Source organism: Juglans microcarpa x Juglans regia, chromosome 7S (genome assembly GCF_004785595.1).
Source record: "Juglans microcarpa x Juglans regia isolate MS1-56 chromosome 7S, Jm3101_v1.0, whole genome shotgun sequence".
Taxonomy (NCBI): Eukaryota; Viridiplantae; Streptophyta; class Magnoliopsida; order Fagales; family Juglandaceae; genus Juglans; species Juglans microcarpa x Juglans regia.
Genome location: NC_054607.1, coordinates 1,604,816 through 1,617,792, shown reverse-complemented (window position 1 = coordinate 1,617,792; position 12,977 = coordinate 1,604,816). Strand labels below are relative to the sequence as shown.

General features: G+C 36.5%; 1 protein-coding gene across 1 annotated transcript; it reads left to right on the top strand.

Annotated features, from left to right (window-relative positions):
* Positions 1 to 7,754: 7,754 nt before the first annotated feature.
* On the top strand, positions 7,755 to 12,707 carry LOC121240232 (probable serine/threonine-protein kinase PBL19). The gene is made up of 5 exons (XM_041137628.1): positions 7,755 to 7,964; positions 8,505 to 8,930; positions 9,814 to 10,074; positions 10,585 to 10,707; positions 11,816 to 12,707. Exons 2-5 carry the CDS (start codon positions 8,586 to 8,588, stop codon positions 12,353 to 12,355), a joined length of 1,269 nt encoding a protein of 422 aa, XP_040993562.1. The 5' UTR covers positions 7,755 to 7,964; positions 8,505 to 8,585; the 3' UTR covers positions 12,356 to 12,707.
* Positions 12,708 to 12,977: the final 270 nt, after the last annotated feature.

Genomic DNA, 12,977 nt, shown 5'->3' with positions numbered 1-12,977 from the left:
TATTTCAGAGAATCACACTCAACTCAACTCAACTCTCATTTTTTCTCTCAGAGCTCTCATGGCTCTCTCTCTTTTTTTTCTTCCTCGAGTGTGTCTGAGACTCTCGTTGGGAGACTCAATTTATAGGCAAAAGTATATCGCCTCACCTGTATGAATGCATTTAATTTGTATTCAATTTGTAATTGCAAATGCAGTTACCTACTGAGCAGTCGTTGTTGACTGCTTGCTTGGGCATGGATTTCAACAAAAACTTGGAGATTCTAAATCACTAAAACAAGTAAATATTAATAGGACCCAAAGAAATTATCACATGGAATTTCACAGCGCATTCAGGTATGGAAGGCATCACCATTCACATAATAAAAGAAGACTGATATGCCTCAAGTATGAACTCGCATATAACCAAGAAAATATCTGTTGGAAAACTTGAAAATTTTCTGATGCTCAATTGAACCTTTCATAATTACAGTTAACATTTCAAGAATAATATTAGAACAAGGAGAAGGAACACCCCATATATAGATCCCCACCCACCCACATACAAATATTATTTAATAAGTGTCATGGGCTCAAATCGGTAGGGAGATGATGGAAGGTGGTCTGATCAAATGGTGAAGGGAGGGGTTTCATCGAGACCTAACATGAGGATGAAGAGAACTGAAGTATGAAGTTCGTGTCTTGCAAGGAGTAGCTTTGCTGAAACTTGAAACGGTGTCGTTGGGACCAGGGAGCTTACATTGTCGTTTCCATAAGGAGTCAAGTGCTGCATTTTGGAAGTTAAGTGAATTGCTGCGTTTAAGTGAAGTTGTGATATGCTGTCGTTTTATTAGGAAGGGACTGTGATGTTGATCTGTTACACACACCTGTTTGTCTTTTAGCTAAAAGGGAATAAAAACAGTTATACGATTCCATCTTGTATTCTCTGACATCCACAGCTATAAGGATGAAAGAGAGCTAGTATTTTTCTATCTTTGAAAGGTTATTGTCTAAACTTGTTATTTTTGGAGGTTAGGGACCTCGGAAATCCCGTAACAATACAAAATCCAGTCTATTTCCATTTCCAATACTATGTTCTTACAATATACAAACACTATTACAACAACACATTACATTTTCATCATTCCCTTACATTTAGAACCCTAACATTTAGTATCCATAGATGTCGATCCTACCCATCCCAGAAATACACGTACCCTATTACCAGCCAAACAACTTCACACACCACCATGGCAGAAAACACCCAATCCAAACACCAACAACAAGAAGCATTACAACATCAAATCAACCATCACCAACAAGAGGCATTACAACATCAAATCAACCATCACCAACAAGAGCTCATTGATTTAAGACCGGATGTCCAGGAAATTAAAGATATATTGCACACCTTTTTCTCCCAATAGCACAATCCTCCACCCATAAACCAAGAAAACCCACAAGAACTGGAAAACCCAGACCCAAGAAGGTTCAACCCCGAGGGGTCAAACTCAACTTCCCTCAATTCCAAGGTGTTAATCCTACTGCTTGGCTTTTCAAAGTCAACCATTACTTCCAATTTCACCAAACACCACTGCCTCAAAGGTTGTTGATGGCCTATTACCACATGGAAGGAGATACCCTCGTATGGTTCCAAAATGTTGTAGCTGGAGGGTTCTGCCATGATTGGGAAGCCTTTTCCAGATCGTTGCTCTTTCGTTTCAGGTCGACAGCATATGACGATCCCATGGAGGCATTGACGAGGTTCAAACAGACCAGCTCAGTGGCTGGATATATGGCACAGTTTGAAACATTATCCAACCGCTTAAGGGGGCTCTCGAATGTACATAAGCTAAGTTATTTCCTTAATTGCTTGAAGGACGAGATTGGCATCCCAGTCCGTATGTTGAATCATATAAATTTAAATGCAGCGTATAGGTTAGCAAAAATGCAAGAGGAATAGCACAATAATACAAAGAAATTTAGCAAACCAATGGGGGAAAAGACCAATACAACAATAGAAGGAAGTTCTTATTCCAATGATAGTTACAACAAATGGAAGAAACCAGTGGGGTTTACTAAGCTTGTGACCTCAACACATATGGTTGAGAAATGTCGAAAGGGGTTGTGCTACCATTGTGACGAAAAATGGAACTCAACACATACTCGCAAAAACCCTAGAATTTATTTCTTGCAAGTGGATGAAGAAGTAACAAAAGAGGAAGAGAAGGAATTTGGTGGAAAGGTGGAAGAACACAAACAAATAGAAATATTGCCTAGTAACAAGGAAGAACTTGAGATTTCCTTAATTGCTATTGCTGGAACTACTACTGTGCGTACTAGGAGGTTGGTGGGAAGTATTAATGGGAAACAAGTGGTGATTCTAGTAGACTCGGACAGCTCACACAACTTTATAGATACTACTTTGATCTCAAAGTTGTAGCTGCCAGTGGATTACTCAGTAAATTTAAAGGTGCGGGTAGCTAATGGTCAAGGCCTAAGCAGTGAAGGGAGAACAGTGCAGTTGAAGGTGCAAGGTAATTTACTATAGGCTCCTCTTCATACAATAGAACAATTTTTCTTTCTTTTTTTTTTCCCCCTAACAAGATACAATGAGCATCAAAATCCCATAAAGAAATTTATCTAATTTCCTCAATCTGTTAGGATTTGGGGGCCGAAAATCCTCAAAACGCAAATTGGAGCTTGCCTGCATCCCATTTAAGACAGAATCCCCATTTCTCCGATTTTATTATTCCAAGATGCTTCCAAGAACATCTGCTGCAAGCCCAACTTCCAGAAGATGACCTGACTCCTCTTCACCTTTATGTATTAACCGCCCAATCTCTCTAAAAGGGATCACATTTTCTGTAATGACTTTGGCAAAGATGCCACCAAGAAATTATGGTGCTCTTGGGGCATCAGTTACAACATCCTCCAGAGTAGTCAGAACAGATTCAAACCTAGCCAGAAAGAGGGAAACAACAGTAAGTAAATTGAACACTATATATATATATATAAATAATGGCGAGCTGAAAAGACAATGACTAATAGATGGTTAAATATCATTTACCCTTTAATGAGCTGGGTTTGACTCAACAGGCCATCCCAAGACTTCGGAAGATTGACTAGAAGCTTAGCCAAAAGATCCTTTTCCACGTACTTCCTCTCAAACGAGTCTGTGACCCATAAAGATACCATTGAGGGGTGGAAGCTAGTGGAACTCAAATATTTGATGCAAAACTCAACTTATTTCTCGTCTTTGGCACTGAAATAAAAAGGTTATTCAGTAAATTGAAAAATAATAGAAAACTAACATATATTATCACCGACAAGGCCTTATACCGCAACTATCCCAAAAGCAAAACCAACCTTCCTAAGATAGATGTTGAGAGATGAATGACAAAATATAAAATATCTGAAGCAAAAGTTGTTTTCCTGTTGAGGAACTTCATCCAAGCCTACGTTAAATGACCACTAATTTGATCATTTAATTTTTTTTAATAATTTGAAAGGTCATGTCAATAAATATTAGAAAATCTAGAAGTTTAAAAAGATTAATTATTAAAAAAAAATATTAATTATTTTAACTTTGAATCCCATTATTTTTTAAAAAGATTATACGATATTTGTACAACTTATAACTATATGTAACATTACAATTTAGAAAATATTTTAGCCATAAAGAGATTATACAAAAATAAACTTACAAATTGATGTAGCTTGATGTAATATATCACATTGTAAAATTACTTTTATTATAAAGTAGATATAACAGATTATATAAAATCATATTAATTTATAAATTTACTTTATATAATCTCTTTATATTTATATTTATAGCAATTGTCTTACCATTTTCCAATTGGAATTGGTTTCAAAGATTCGGAGGCAATGGAAACTTTAAGCGATCATGAAGCATTTACCTTTTTATTTCTTTTGGGCTCTTGGATTTATATGTTGCTGAAATTACTAGAAAATGAAAAGTAAGTGTTGATTGAGGACGACCAGATTCTTCAAACAAATCCAAAAGAATATACTTGGGCCGGTTAACTCCTTGGCGGGCTAGTGTTGTGTTGTCGTCTGTTTGCTGTGGGTTTGTGCCCATCATCATTTTGGGCCAAAACTTTAAGCCCAGTTTGGACCATAACGGGAATTGAATCGTTCCAAGTCCTGACAAAATATATGAATTCACCGTTCATGTATTCCTCCAAGTTTGGAGGTTGAGAACATCGAAATTGGTACCTTAAAAGCAGATAATTTCTAGAAGAGAGATTTTTGGTTTGCTAAACGAGTATCAAGATTTATAACTTCAAGAAAAAAGAAAAAAAATGAGAGTAAAAGGGGGCGGCGGGCTTGGAAAGAGATGAAATCCTAATTCCACTTACTATTTTTTGTATTTTTTATTATGTTTTCTGTTTGTTGTTTTTTATTTTTTAATAAAAAAGAAATAGACTATTTTAGATTTGGTGTCTATAGTAATAGAGTCTCGTATTCTTCTTATCTGGAAGGACGGAGAGGATTAGTGCTTCTCTTTTTAAAAAATAGGTCATTTAGTCTTATTTTTACAGAACGCTCTCTCTATTAAGAGAGAGTTTTATAGAAATTAAGACAATGTCTGCTATAAATGAATTTGTTAGTGAGAGTGCTTTAGAACAGATGCGTAATTTAACTTATAGTTTAGATTTTTTTTGTATTGATAAGTCACAGCTTTAATTTCGGTTTATGAAATAAAATGAAGTCTATTAAAAAAAAAGATTTATAACTTCAATAAAGGTCCATATAGGAGTAATCGAATGCACTTTTCTTACTTTGGACGTGATCATAGTAGTTTAGATCCATATCCTATTAAAAAATTCAATAAATACTTTATCAGTTAATGTTATTCAAAAAAGGAAAATATTAAAGGGATCGAAAGAGTGGCACCGATGTAATGCAACGATGGTGTAATTTGAGTCAGTTTAGATCCATACCCTACTAAAGAATTCAATGAATACTTTCTCGGTTACTGTTATTAAATTAAATAAAATGGTAAAGGGACCGATGGCTTGCACCGATAGTGCCCATTTTATCCGTGCAACCATTCGATCTCTGTAGAAGGACCCTTCAAATAACATATAGTCTAGATTAATATATATTTGAGTCCGAACCCAATACTTGATACGTGTCATATCACTTGTGAGTAACATAAGGACTAGTGATCTGCCAAAGAGTAGTAAGGTGTTAGAAAGTACAACGAAAAAATATCTTAAGTTCAGCTTAATTGAAGAGGATTATATATAATTCACCTACACATAGTTGGCCTTGAAGGCCAGCCATTACACTGTAATTAATTTTGCAAACGTTGCAAACTGCAACGATATGTAACGTATGGCATTAAGCCATCCGTTACAAGTCAAGTAACGTATGGCTTAATCTCATATGTTACTACATGCTGAAGGGAGGGGGTCAGCCCACGAGAGCCCCTCCTGCCCTCCTACTAACACAAGATTTTTTATATTATTGGTCCAATACAATATACATCCATGATATATAAACCATACCGATGAGTGACTAGGAAGCTTGACACACCTTTTTTTTTTTTTTTTTTTTTTTTTTTTTTTTTTTATCTCTCTTATACTTTGGCTAATTAAAAATAATTTATTGTCAAAACTTAAAATGCACGAAAGGGTTTCCTCAAGTCCTTTGGGATATCTAATATTTTACCACTAGCACTATACATTTATAAAAATAAAATAAAAAATAAAGAGTTTGACATCGTATGTGTGACATCAACTTATTTTTTTTTTATGTGAATCTAAATTCACACATTTTTTCTAAATTGAGTAAGCGGGGCTATAGCTTGCACACAAAGCACTATATATAGCATTAATTTTTTTTAATACATATTATTTAGATAAATGATATTTTCAGTCTTAAGATACTCAAATTCTGTGCACTCTATTTAAAAAAAAAAAATAGTAAATCTAGAATCTACGTGAAAAAAAAATCATTTTTTTAAAGGTGAATCTCTCTTTTTTTTTTTTCAAAAGAAATATGTGAGACTTATACATCCTAATACTTTAGGCCTTATTTGGATTGAGAGAGCATCTCAACTCATCTCATCCAATTATTATAACTTTCATAAACTTTCACACAAATTATAATAAATAATTTAACTTTTTCAAATCTTAAAATAAAAATAATATTAAAAAATAATATTTTATTTAACTCTCATCTCATCTCATCTCATCTCAAATCATGTCTAAACCTACCCTTATCTTTATCTACCATTAATCTATTGATGTTAATTGATTTCTCTCTTTTATCCACCGAATTAGCTTGAGATTTTTTTCAATCAGATGCCTCTTTTAAAGACTTTTGAAACTTCAACGCGGTCAATCCCGAGCTGCTTGCCATCCCAATTGTAGCCTTTCTACTTTTTGTTGGGTACGAAAACTGTAACACAGTGCACATATTCTTATTGATTTGGTTTCGGAAAGGCCCCTTTGTTTGTCTTTTCTTTGGGAATCTTCGTACGATCATACTTGTTCACAGTATGCAGGAGCGTTTTTCTGACTTAATAAGTGCTAGCAATCATTGCAATATACTTCTTATTTTCTTATAACAGTCAATATTTTCTACGCAGCATTAAAATGTTTATTTTACTTTCGTTTAAAGTCTAGAATTGGGGCGAAAGCACTGGGAAGTTTCAGTCGATCCTCTCCATTTAGTCCAACTTCTGCTTAAACTTCATGTGGTGCTGGCTCCATTAAAGCCGGTCCTGGTCTTCGGTATGGAATACTGTAGATAATTGGTCAAATCATCACATGCAAAGCTTGTCCATGGACAAAGCATTCTTGAAACTAAAAGACACTTGATAAATGATAGTCAGGGAGGCAATTAGCTCAGGGTATGGGGTTTGTATTGTCAAAGGTTTGGAGATTAGAGTCAGTTTGTGGAAAAGGATCCAACTTGGTCACAAATTAGAAAGACAAACAAGATCAATATCAGATCCAGGAAAGAAGTAATTTCATTTGTCATTTGGGTCTTGGAGTAAAGGCTGGCTGAGTTCATTTGCTGGTTTTTGTTTTCATCATCCTGTTAATTATACCTTAATCAGAAGGATATTGGATGACAAAGAAAGCATGCTTTCATTTGCTTTGACATGGCTGATAGAGATTCTTTATTACTCTGGAAAGTGAGGGCCCGCCATTGTTTGTTTCTGCAACCAGTTTTCGTTAGGTGACCCAGAATTTAATACAATAACACCTCAGCATCTGTTTGACCATAACATCAATAAAGCCAAACATGGCTTATTCTTTTAATATCTGCAGTGAGTCCCACTTTTTCTTTCTAGTCTTAGATGATGCTCCCTTTTAATGTTGACATCAGTCACATAATTCCAATTTTCATGTGGAGAGAGAGAGAGAGAGAGCCATGTTAATAAAACAAAGGTAAACTGGCTGAATCCATGGTTTACGTTCGTGTTTTCTTCCAAAATTTTCATTCGAGTCCAAAGGAAAAGCAAGAAGACAAAGAGACATCACGAGTAGGAAGGTTAATGTCGGCAATTAAGAGTCAAATTTGGGTTTAAAAGGAATAGTTGATCTCGACACCTAATTGTCTGTTCAGTATACTTGCCTTAGTATGTCTTCCGTTTCTCACAAAATCATATTCTATGAATCAGCAGTCAAGTAACTGGCAACTTTGAAAGAACCGACGTTTATGTTGATCCTCTATTCCTCTGCCGAATTTCTAGATAAAAAAACAGTACAAAGGAAAAGGGTACAGGCTATATCATATTGTAACTCCTAGTTCACGTTCCAGGCCAATCCCTCACTAAACCGAACCCTCACTAAACCGAACAGAATTGACAGAGAGCACAGATCATTCGTTATCCAGATTCGAGGTGTGTGTGTGAGAGAGAGAGAGAGAGAGAGCAGAAGAGCAAGAAAAGAAATCTATGGCAGTCCACCCCAACACCACAGAAAATGAAAAACGGTACAGAGGTAAACTCCTCTCTCTAGCAAACACAGTTACTAGAATTTCTTTTTATTTCTCAACTCTCAGGTGTGTTTTTTTGTGTTTCTTTTCTGGGCTGGCTTAATTTTTAACATGTTCATCCTGAATTCCTTGAATCACAATTTATACTTGCATCTTCTTTATAGTCGGTGATAAAGTTTATAGCTTTACTGCGTTGCCTTTTGGATTTTCTCTGTTTTGCTGTCCCTCGTTCAGCCGGCTTTTGCTCCTATTTTGTGACCAATTCCCTATCTGGCCGTTCTTTGTCGTTTATTATTCCTTCACTTTGCACGAGTCATTCGTAGTCTTGGGTTTTGCTTTGACATCTCGTTTGCTTCCATTTTTCAATTCTCTCGACACCTTTTTTAGAGCCAATTCCCTTTTAATTTTCTCTGTTCTGATACCGTTCTTCTGTCCATTTGGTTTCACTTTATTGCACTCTTTTCATTTACTTGATATGTTTTTCTCTCTCTCATTTCTCTCAACTCAGGATGCTGATGCTTTTTAGTTGTATTTTTTCTGTTCAGTTGCAGTCCTTTTTATGGGTTGATCCAATGGCAGTCAAATAAGATAACATTCAGATTTAGGACCTTGTTAAGTTCCACGCGATGAAGTGTTTCTACTACTTTAAAGACAAATCCAGAGGCAGAGAACAAAGATCAGCACCAGAGTTGGAAGAGCAAGGAAAATCCGATTATTCTAATAGGGCCACTAAGTCTTCCTGTTCGGCATCTTCCCCGCGTGGTATACCGCAACTGTATGAGGAGAGGGCTCATAATTTGCGTGTCTTCTCATACTTGGAGCTCCAACAGGCAACACACGATTTCAGTAGGCTTCTTAAGATCGGGGAAGGTGGGTTTGGGAGTGTATATAAAGGCTCAATCAAGCTTGCAGAGGGCAAGGGCGACCCAATTGTGGTTGCAATTAAAAAGCTCAACAAGGACGGATTACAGGTAAGAATGTTAGTTTCTGTTAAACAATATGAGGAATCATACTCTTTTAATTCGTTTAATAATACTGTTGGCTTCATGCTTATTGTAAATGCTCAATATTGAATTATTGACTTGGTAAATTCTATGAGATGTGTTTTAGAGGTTTTTTCATGTCATGTTTCATGCTCAGTATAAACCTTGATTAGTATATGGAAAATAGTTTTCTAATTAGTTGTGACTCTTGAGTGTTGAGAATGGGTGTTAGGGCCAATCAGAGTTTGCCAATATCATTTTTTTGTAAAAACTTCTAAGCGCTTATGCAATCAACTGTCAACTTCTAAGTAGATGGTGAAAGAACTCTACTCTCTATGCCAGTGGAAGCTTGTGATCAACCTGAGCTTAAACAATTTTCCATCAGCTTTCCTGTAACCACCTATTTTTCTTGCATGGACCTATGGGTACTTGTGGATGCCACCAACTTAGATGTCAAAATGCCTTCAGTTTCTGCTGTTTTCATTACCACTGAGCCACTCTTTGCAAGTCAGTGTTCTTGCCAGTGTAAATGTGTCTTGGATGATCCTACAAATTTATACCTCAAAAGTTTATTTATTTATTTTTAATATTTTAGACCGGAAGAGCCCCTCTACCTGGTAAAATTGGGTTGATAGACCATCCTTGTGTTTACGTAAGAAAAAAAGGGGGAAAACGAATCTTTTGAAAGAAACAGAAAAGAAAAAAACCATCTGCCCACACACTTGAAGTTGATGAAAGATCTTTCTTCTTCTCTCTTGTTCTTGTTGTTTCTTTCCATAATTATGCTCTTATCATTCCCTAAATTAAATTGTGATTACATAACGATTTTGCTCTTCTGAATGGTTCTTCTAATTTGCTGTTTCCAATGTAGGGCCACAAACAATGGGTGGCAGAAGTTCAATTTCTTGGTGTTGTGGAGCACCCAAATCTCGTCAAACTCATAGGATACTGTGCTATGGACAGGAAAAGTGAGATCCAGCGATTACTTGTTTATGAATACATGGCAAACAAAAGCTTAGAGAATCATCTTTTCAATAAGGTTTGCCCTGTGCTTCCTTGGAAAACAAGATTACAGATAGTGCTAGGAGCTGCTCAAGGACTAGCTTATCTGCATGCGGGATTGGAAGTTCAGGTTCTGCTCTGAAAACTATCAATTGCATTTTAGTATCCTACACAAGTACCTACAGCAATTCAGTTTTCCCCTTTTGAACAATAAGTTAATAACCGTGGGTCTTTGAACTCCCTAACCGTTTGCCTGGATCCAGGCTTTCTCCATGTATGTGCTGTAGCTTTGGCAGATGTGAGTCAAAATATGATTTGTATATATTACTTTTGTGGCCATGATTGCAGAAGTTTTAGCACTGTTCCTATACCAGTCACTTGCTGGCTTTTGACAATGTTGTGATTGATTGCAACAGATAGTTTAGCATTTTACAGATTCTCTCTGATTTGTAAAAATACGCTCATTCGTAGAGGAAAATCTCTCCTTAATCTAGATTTATTACCTTTCATAAATTTTCAATCTGTGGTAGTCATTGTTGCCCAATCGATTCTACATTATACCTTCTACCCCATGTCATCTTCAAGATTCATCTTCGCCCTCATTATGGTTAAACTTACATGTACTATGCTCATGCTGAAGGTAATATACCGAGATTTCAAGACATCCAATGTCTTGTTGGATGAGGATTTCAAACCAAAGCTTTCCGACTTTGGGCTTGCTAGGGAGGGACCAATTGCTGGGCGAACTCATGTTTCAACAGCTGTAAGTGTCATGTGCAATTGTTTTCATTAGCATTTTAGGTTGCATCACTGGTAATTATTTAATGAGTCAAAGTATATGATATATAAGGTTCTAAAGCATAGAAAGCCACTTAGCAGAAGTGTTTTCCCCCCAAATATATTAGTCAATAAAATAGATCGGGAAAAAACCCCTCTTGGATAATACTAAAAATCACATTATATAATATTTTCCTAGCTAGATAAGGCCTCACAATAATTTCTTGAGTTTCTGAATCTGCTATTGGTGTGGCACTGGCGGATGCTTTTGATCAACTGGAAGAGGTAATTAAGAAATGATTTTTAAAATTTGGGAATGAAATTGTGAAACCAGCAATATGGCAAAGCACTGATCCACATGGATCAGTTTTCTGCTGTTTTCAATGGCCATACTGATGGTTGTCAACCAAAGTTTAGCAAATACAATGGGGCTGCGACCCATGTCATAGGTTTTCCTTTCCCTAAACCGAGTGGTGGGTGTACTGCTGCCAATTAGTATTGATATTGATGGCTCCATTCAATGGTTTCTGTTTCTCCCATTTTCTAGATTTTTTGGAATTATGTTCATTCTCTTCTTCCACCTAGTTGGCTGGTTCATATTGTATATTTCATTTTCCTGTGTGCTTGGGTTGCCCTCTTGGATTTTGAGATGCAGTACTATTTCAGTAGTGATTCTTTCAGGGCCATGACTTGTTACATGAGTCTGAATTTCATGTTTTTGTATGTGAAAAGAAGGATAACTATCTTCATATACCATATGCTCGCCAATGGGTACTGCATCCTCAGAATTGTAAGCAGGTAAGTTAAGGTATTTTGAGAAGCTGCTATCACCCCCACCACAAGGTGTGTTTGGGAGAACATATTAGTACCTTAAAAAGACCATACTTTATATATTGGATTCCTTCACCATTACATATGTTACACTTATCTGGAAGATACTAATGATTTTCTAGATGTTTAAGAATTAATTGGGGTGGATTGATGTCTATTGTATGTTAAAGTCAGGTGATACATGCTTAGAAGAGAAGTGAGGTTCTGTTGGAACAACTCTAATATACTGTTGAGGTGCTCATTAGAACATTTGTCGTGATCAGGTGGTAGGAACACACGGGTATGCTGCTCCGGATTACATAGAGACTGGTCATCTGACAACTAAGAGTGATGTGTGGAGTTTTGGTGTTGTACTATATGAGATTCTTACAGGCAGGAGATCATTGGAAAGAAACCACCCAAGGGCAGAACAGATACTTTTGGAATGGGTGAAACAGTTCCCTGCTGATGGTAAAAGATTCAGGTTGATAATGGACCCTCGACTGGAAAACCAGTATTCCAGTAGTGCCGCTCGAAAAATTGCCAAGTTAGCAGACAATTGCTTAGTAAAGAGTGCAAAAGATCGGCCAACGATGAGTCAGGTAGTCGAGAGATTGAAGCAGATAATCGAACAATCCGACAAAGATGACCCTTGTGAGAAAAGTTTCGAGTCCTTTGAAAATGATCCAATTGTCTCGGATCAGAAGATGGAGGCATCAAAATCATGGAAAAGGCGGATGACCCAGCTGTCAAAACTGGGTGAGAATGTGGAGGGTGCAAGTAGAAGAAGGTTTATGATCATGCAGAGAGCCCAAGTTCCTTGATAGTTTTACCCCCTGAAAAGATTTATGACCTTGAAGAAACGAAAGTTCATGGACAAAAACACATCGGATTTGGTAGAAAAATAAGTTAGATTATGTTGATCATCTCCCGGCACTGAGAAGATGACTATGTTTTGGAAGTCAGTCATGGCTAGCAATTGTTAGAGAGGCTCCTTTTGTGTACAGGTTATCATGTAGTGGAACACTTTTTTCCTTTTACTTAGGTTTCTCCGTTTTGCTGTACACGAGTAATAAAAGTAAAAACAAATTACAGTTTATGCATGAAAACTGTACCCGACAACCCAATCATCCGTCTGAATGAGCTCACCCATGAATAACAGAACTTTTGTTATAAGAAGGAATTTAAAGCAATACATCTTCTTCTACAGATTAGAATTGGAAGGATGAACTCTATGAAAGTGGGCAGATAAGGGTATCCAGATCAATCTTTCGGCCGATTTTAAAATTCATGTTGTCCATTTCCTTCAAGACCCTCAAGATCTTGTCATCTTAAAAGGCGGAATTTTACTTTAAATTATTATTGGTGTACTTGCGAGAAATTACTTGTCGATAACTCGTGGATTCTGAAATTAGTCGGGACTTTGTCTCCGATTAGTGTTATCCA

Coding starts and splice junctions, on each gene's coding strand:
- LOC121240232 (XM_041137628.1), top strand. CDS start 8,586: ATGAAGTGTTTCTACTACTTTAAAGACAAATCCAGAGGCAGAGAACAA. Junction 10,075..10,584: donor ATGCGGGATTGGAAGTTCAG/GTTCTGCTCTGA, acceptor CTCATGCTGAAG/GTAATATACCGAGATTTCAA. Junction 10,708..11,815: donor GAACTCATGTTTCAACAGCT/GTAAGTGTCATG, acceptor TGTCGTGATCAG/GTGGTAGGAACACACGGGTA.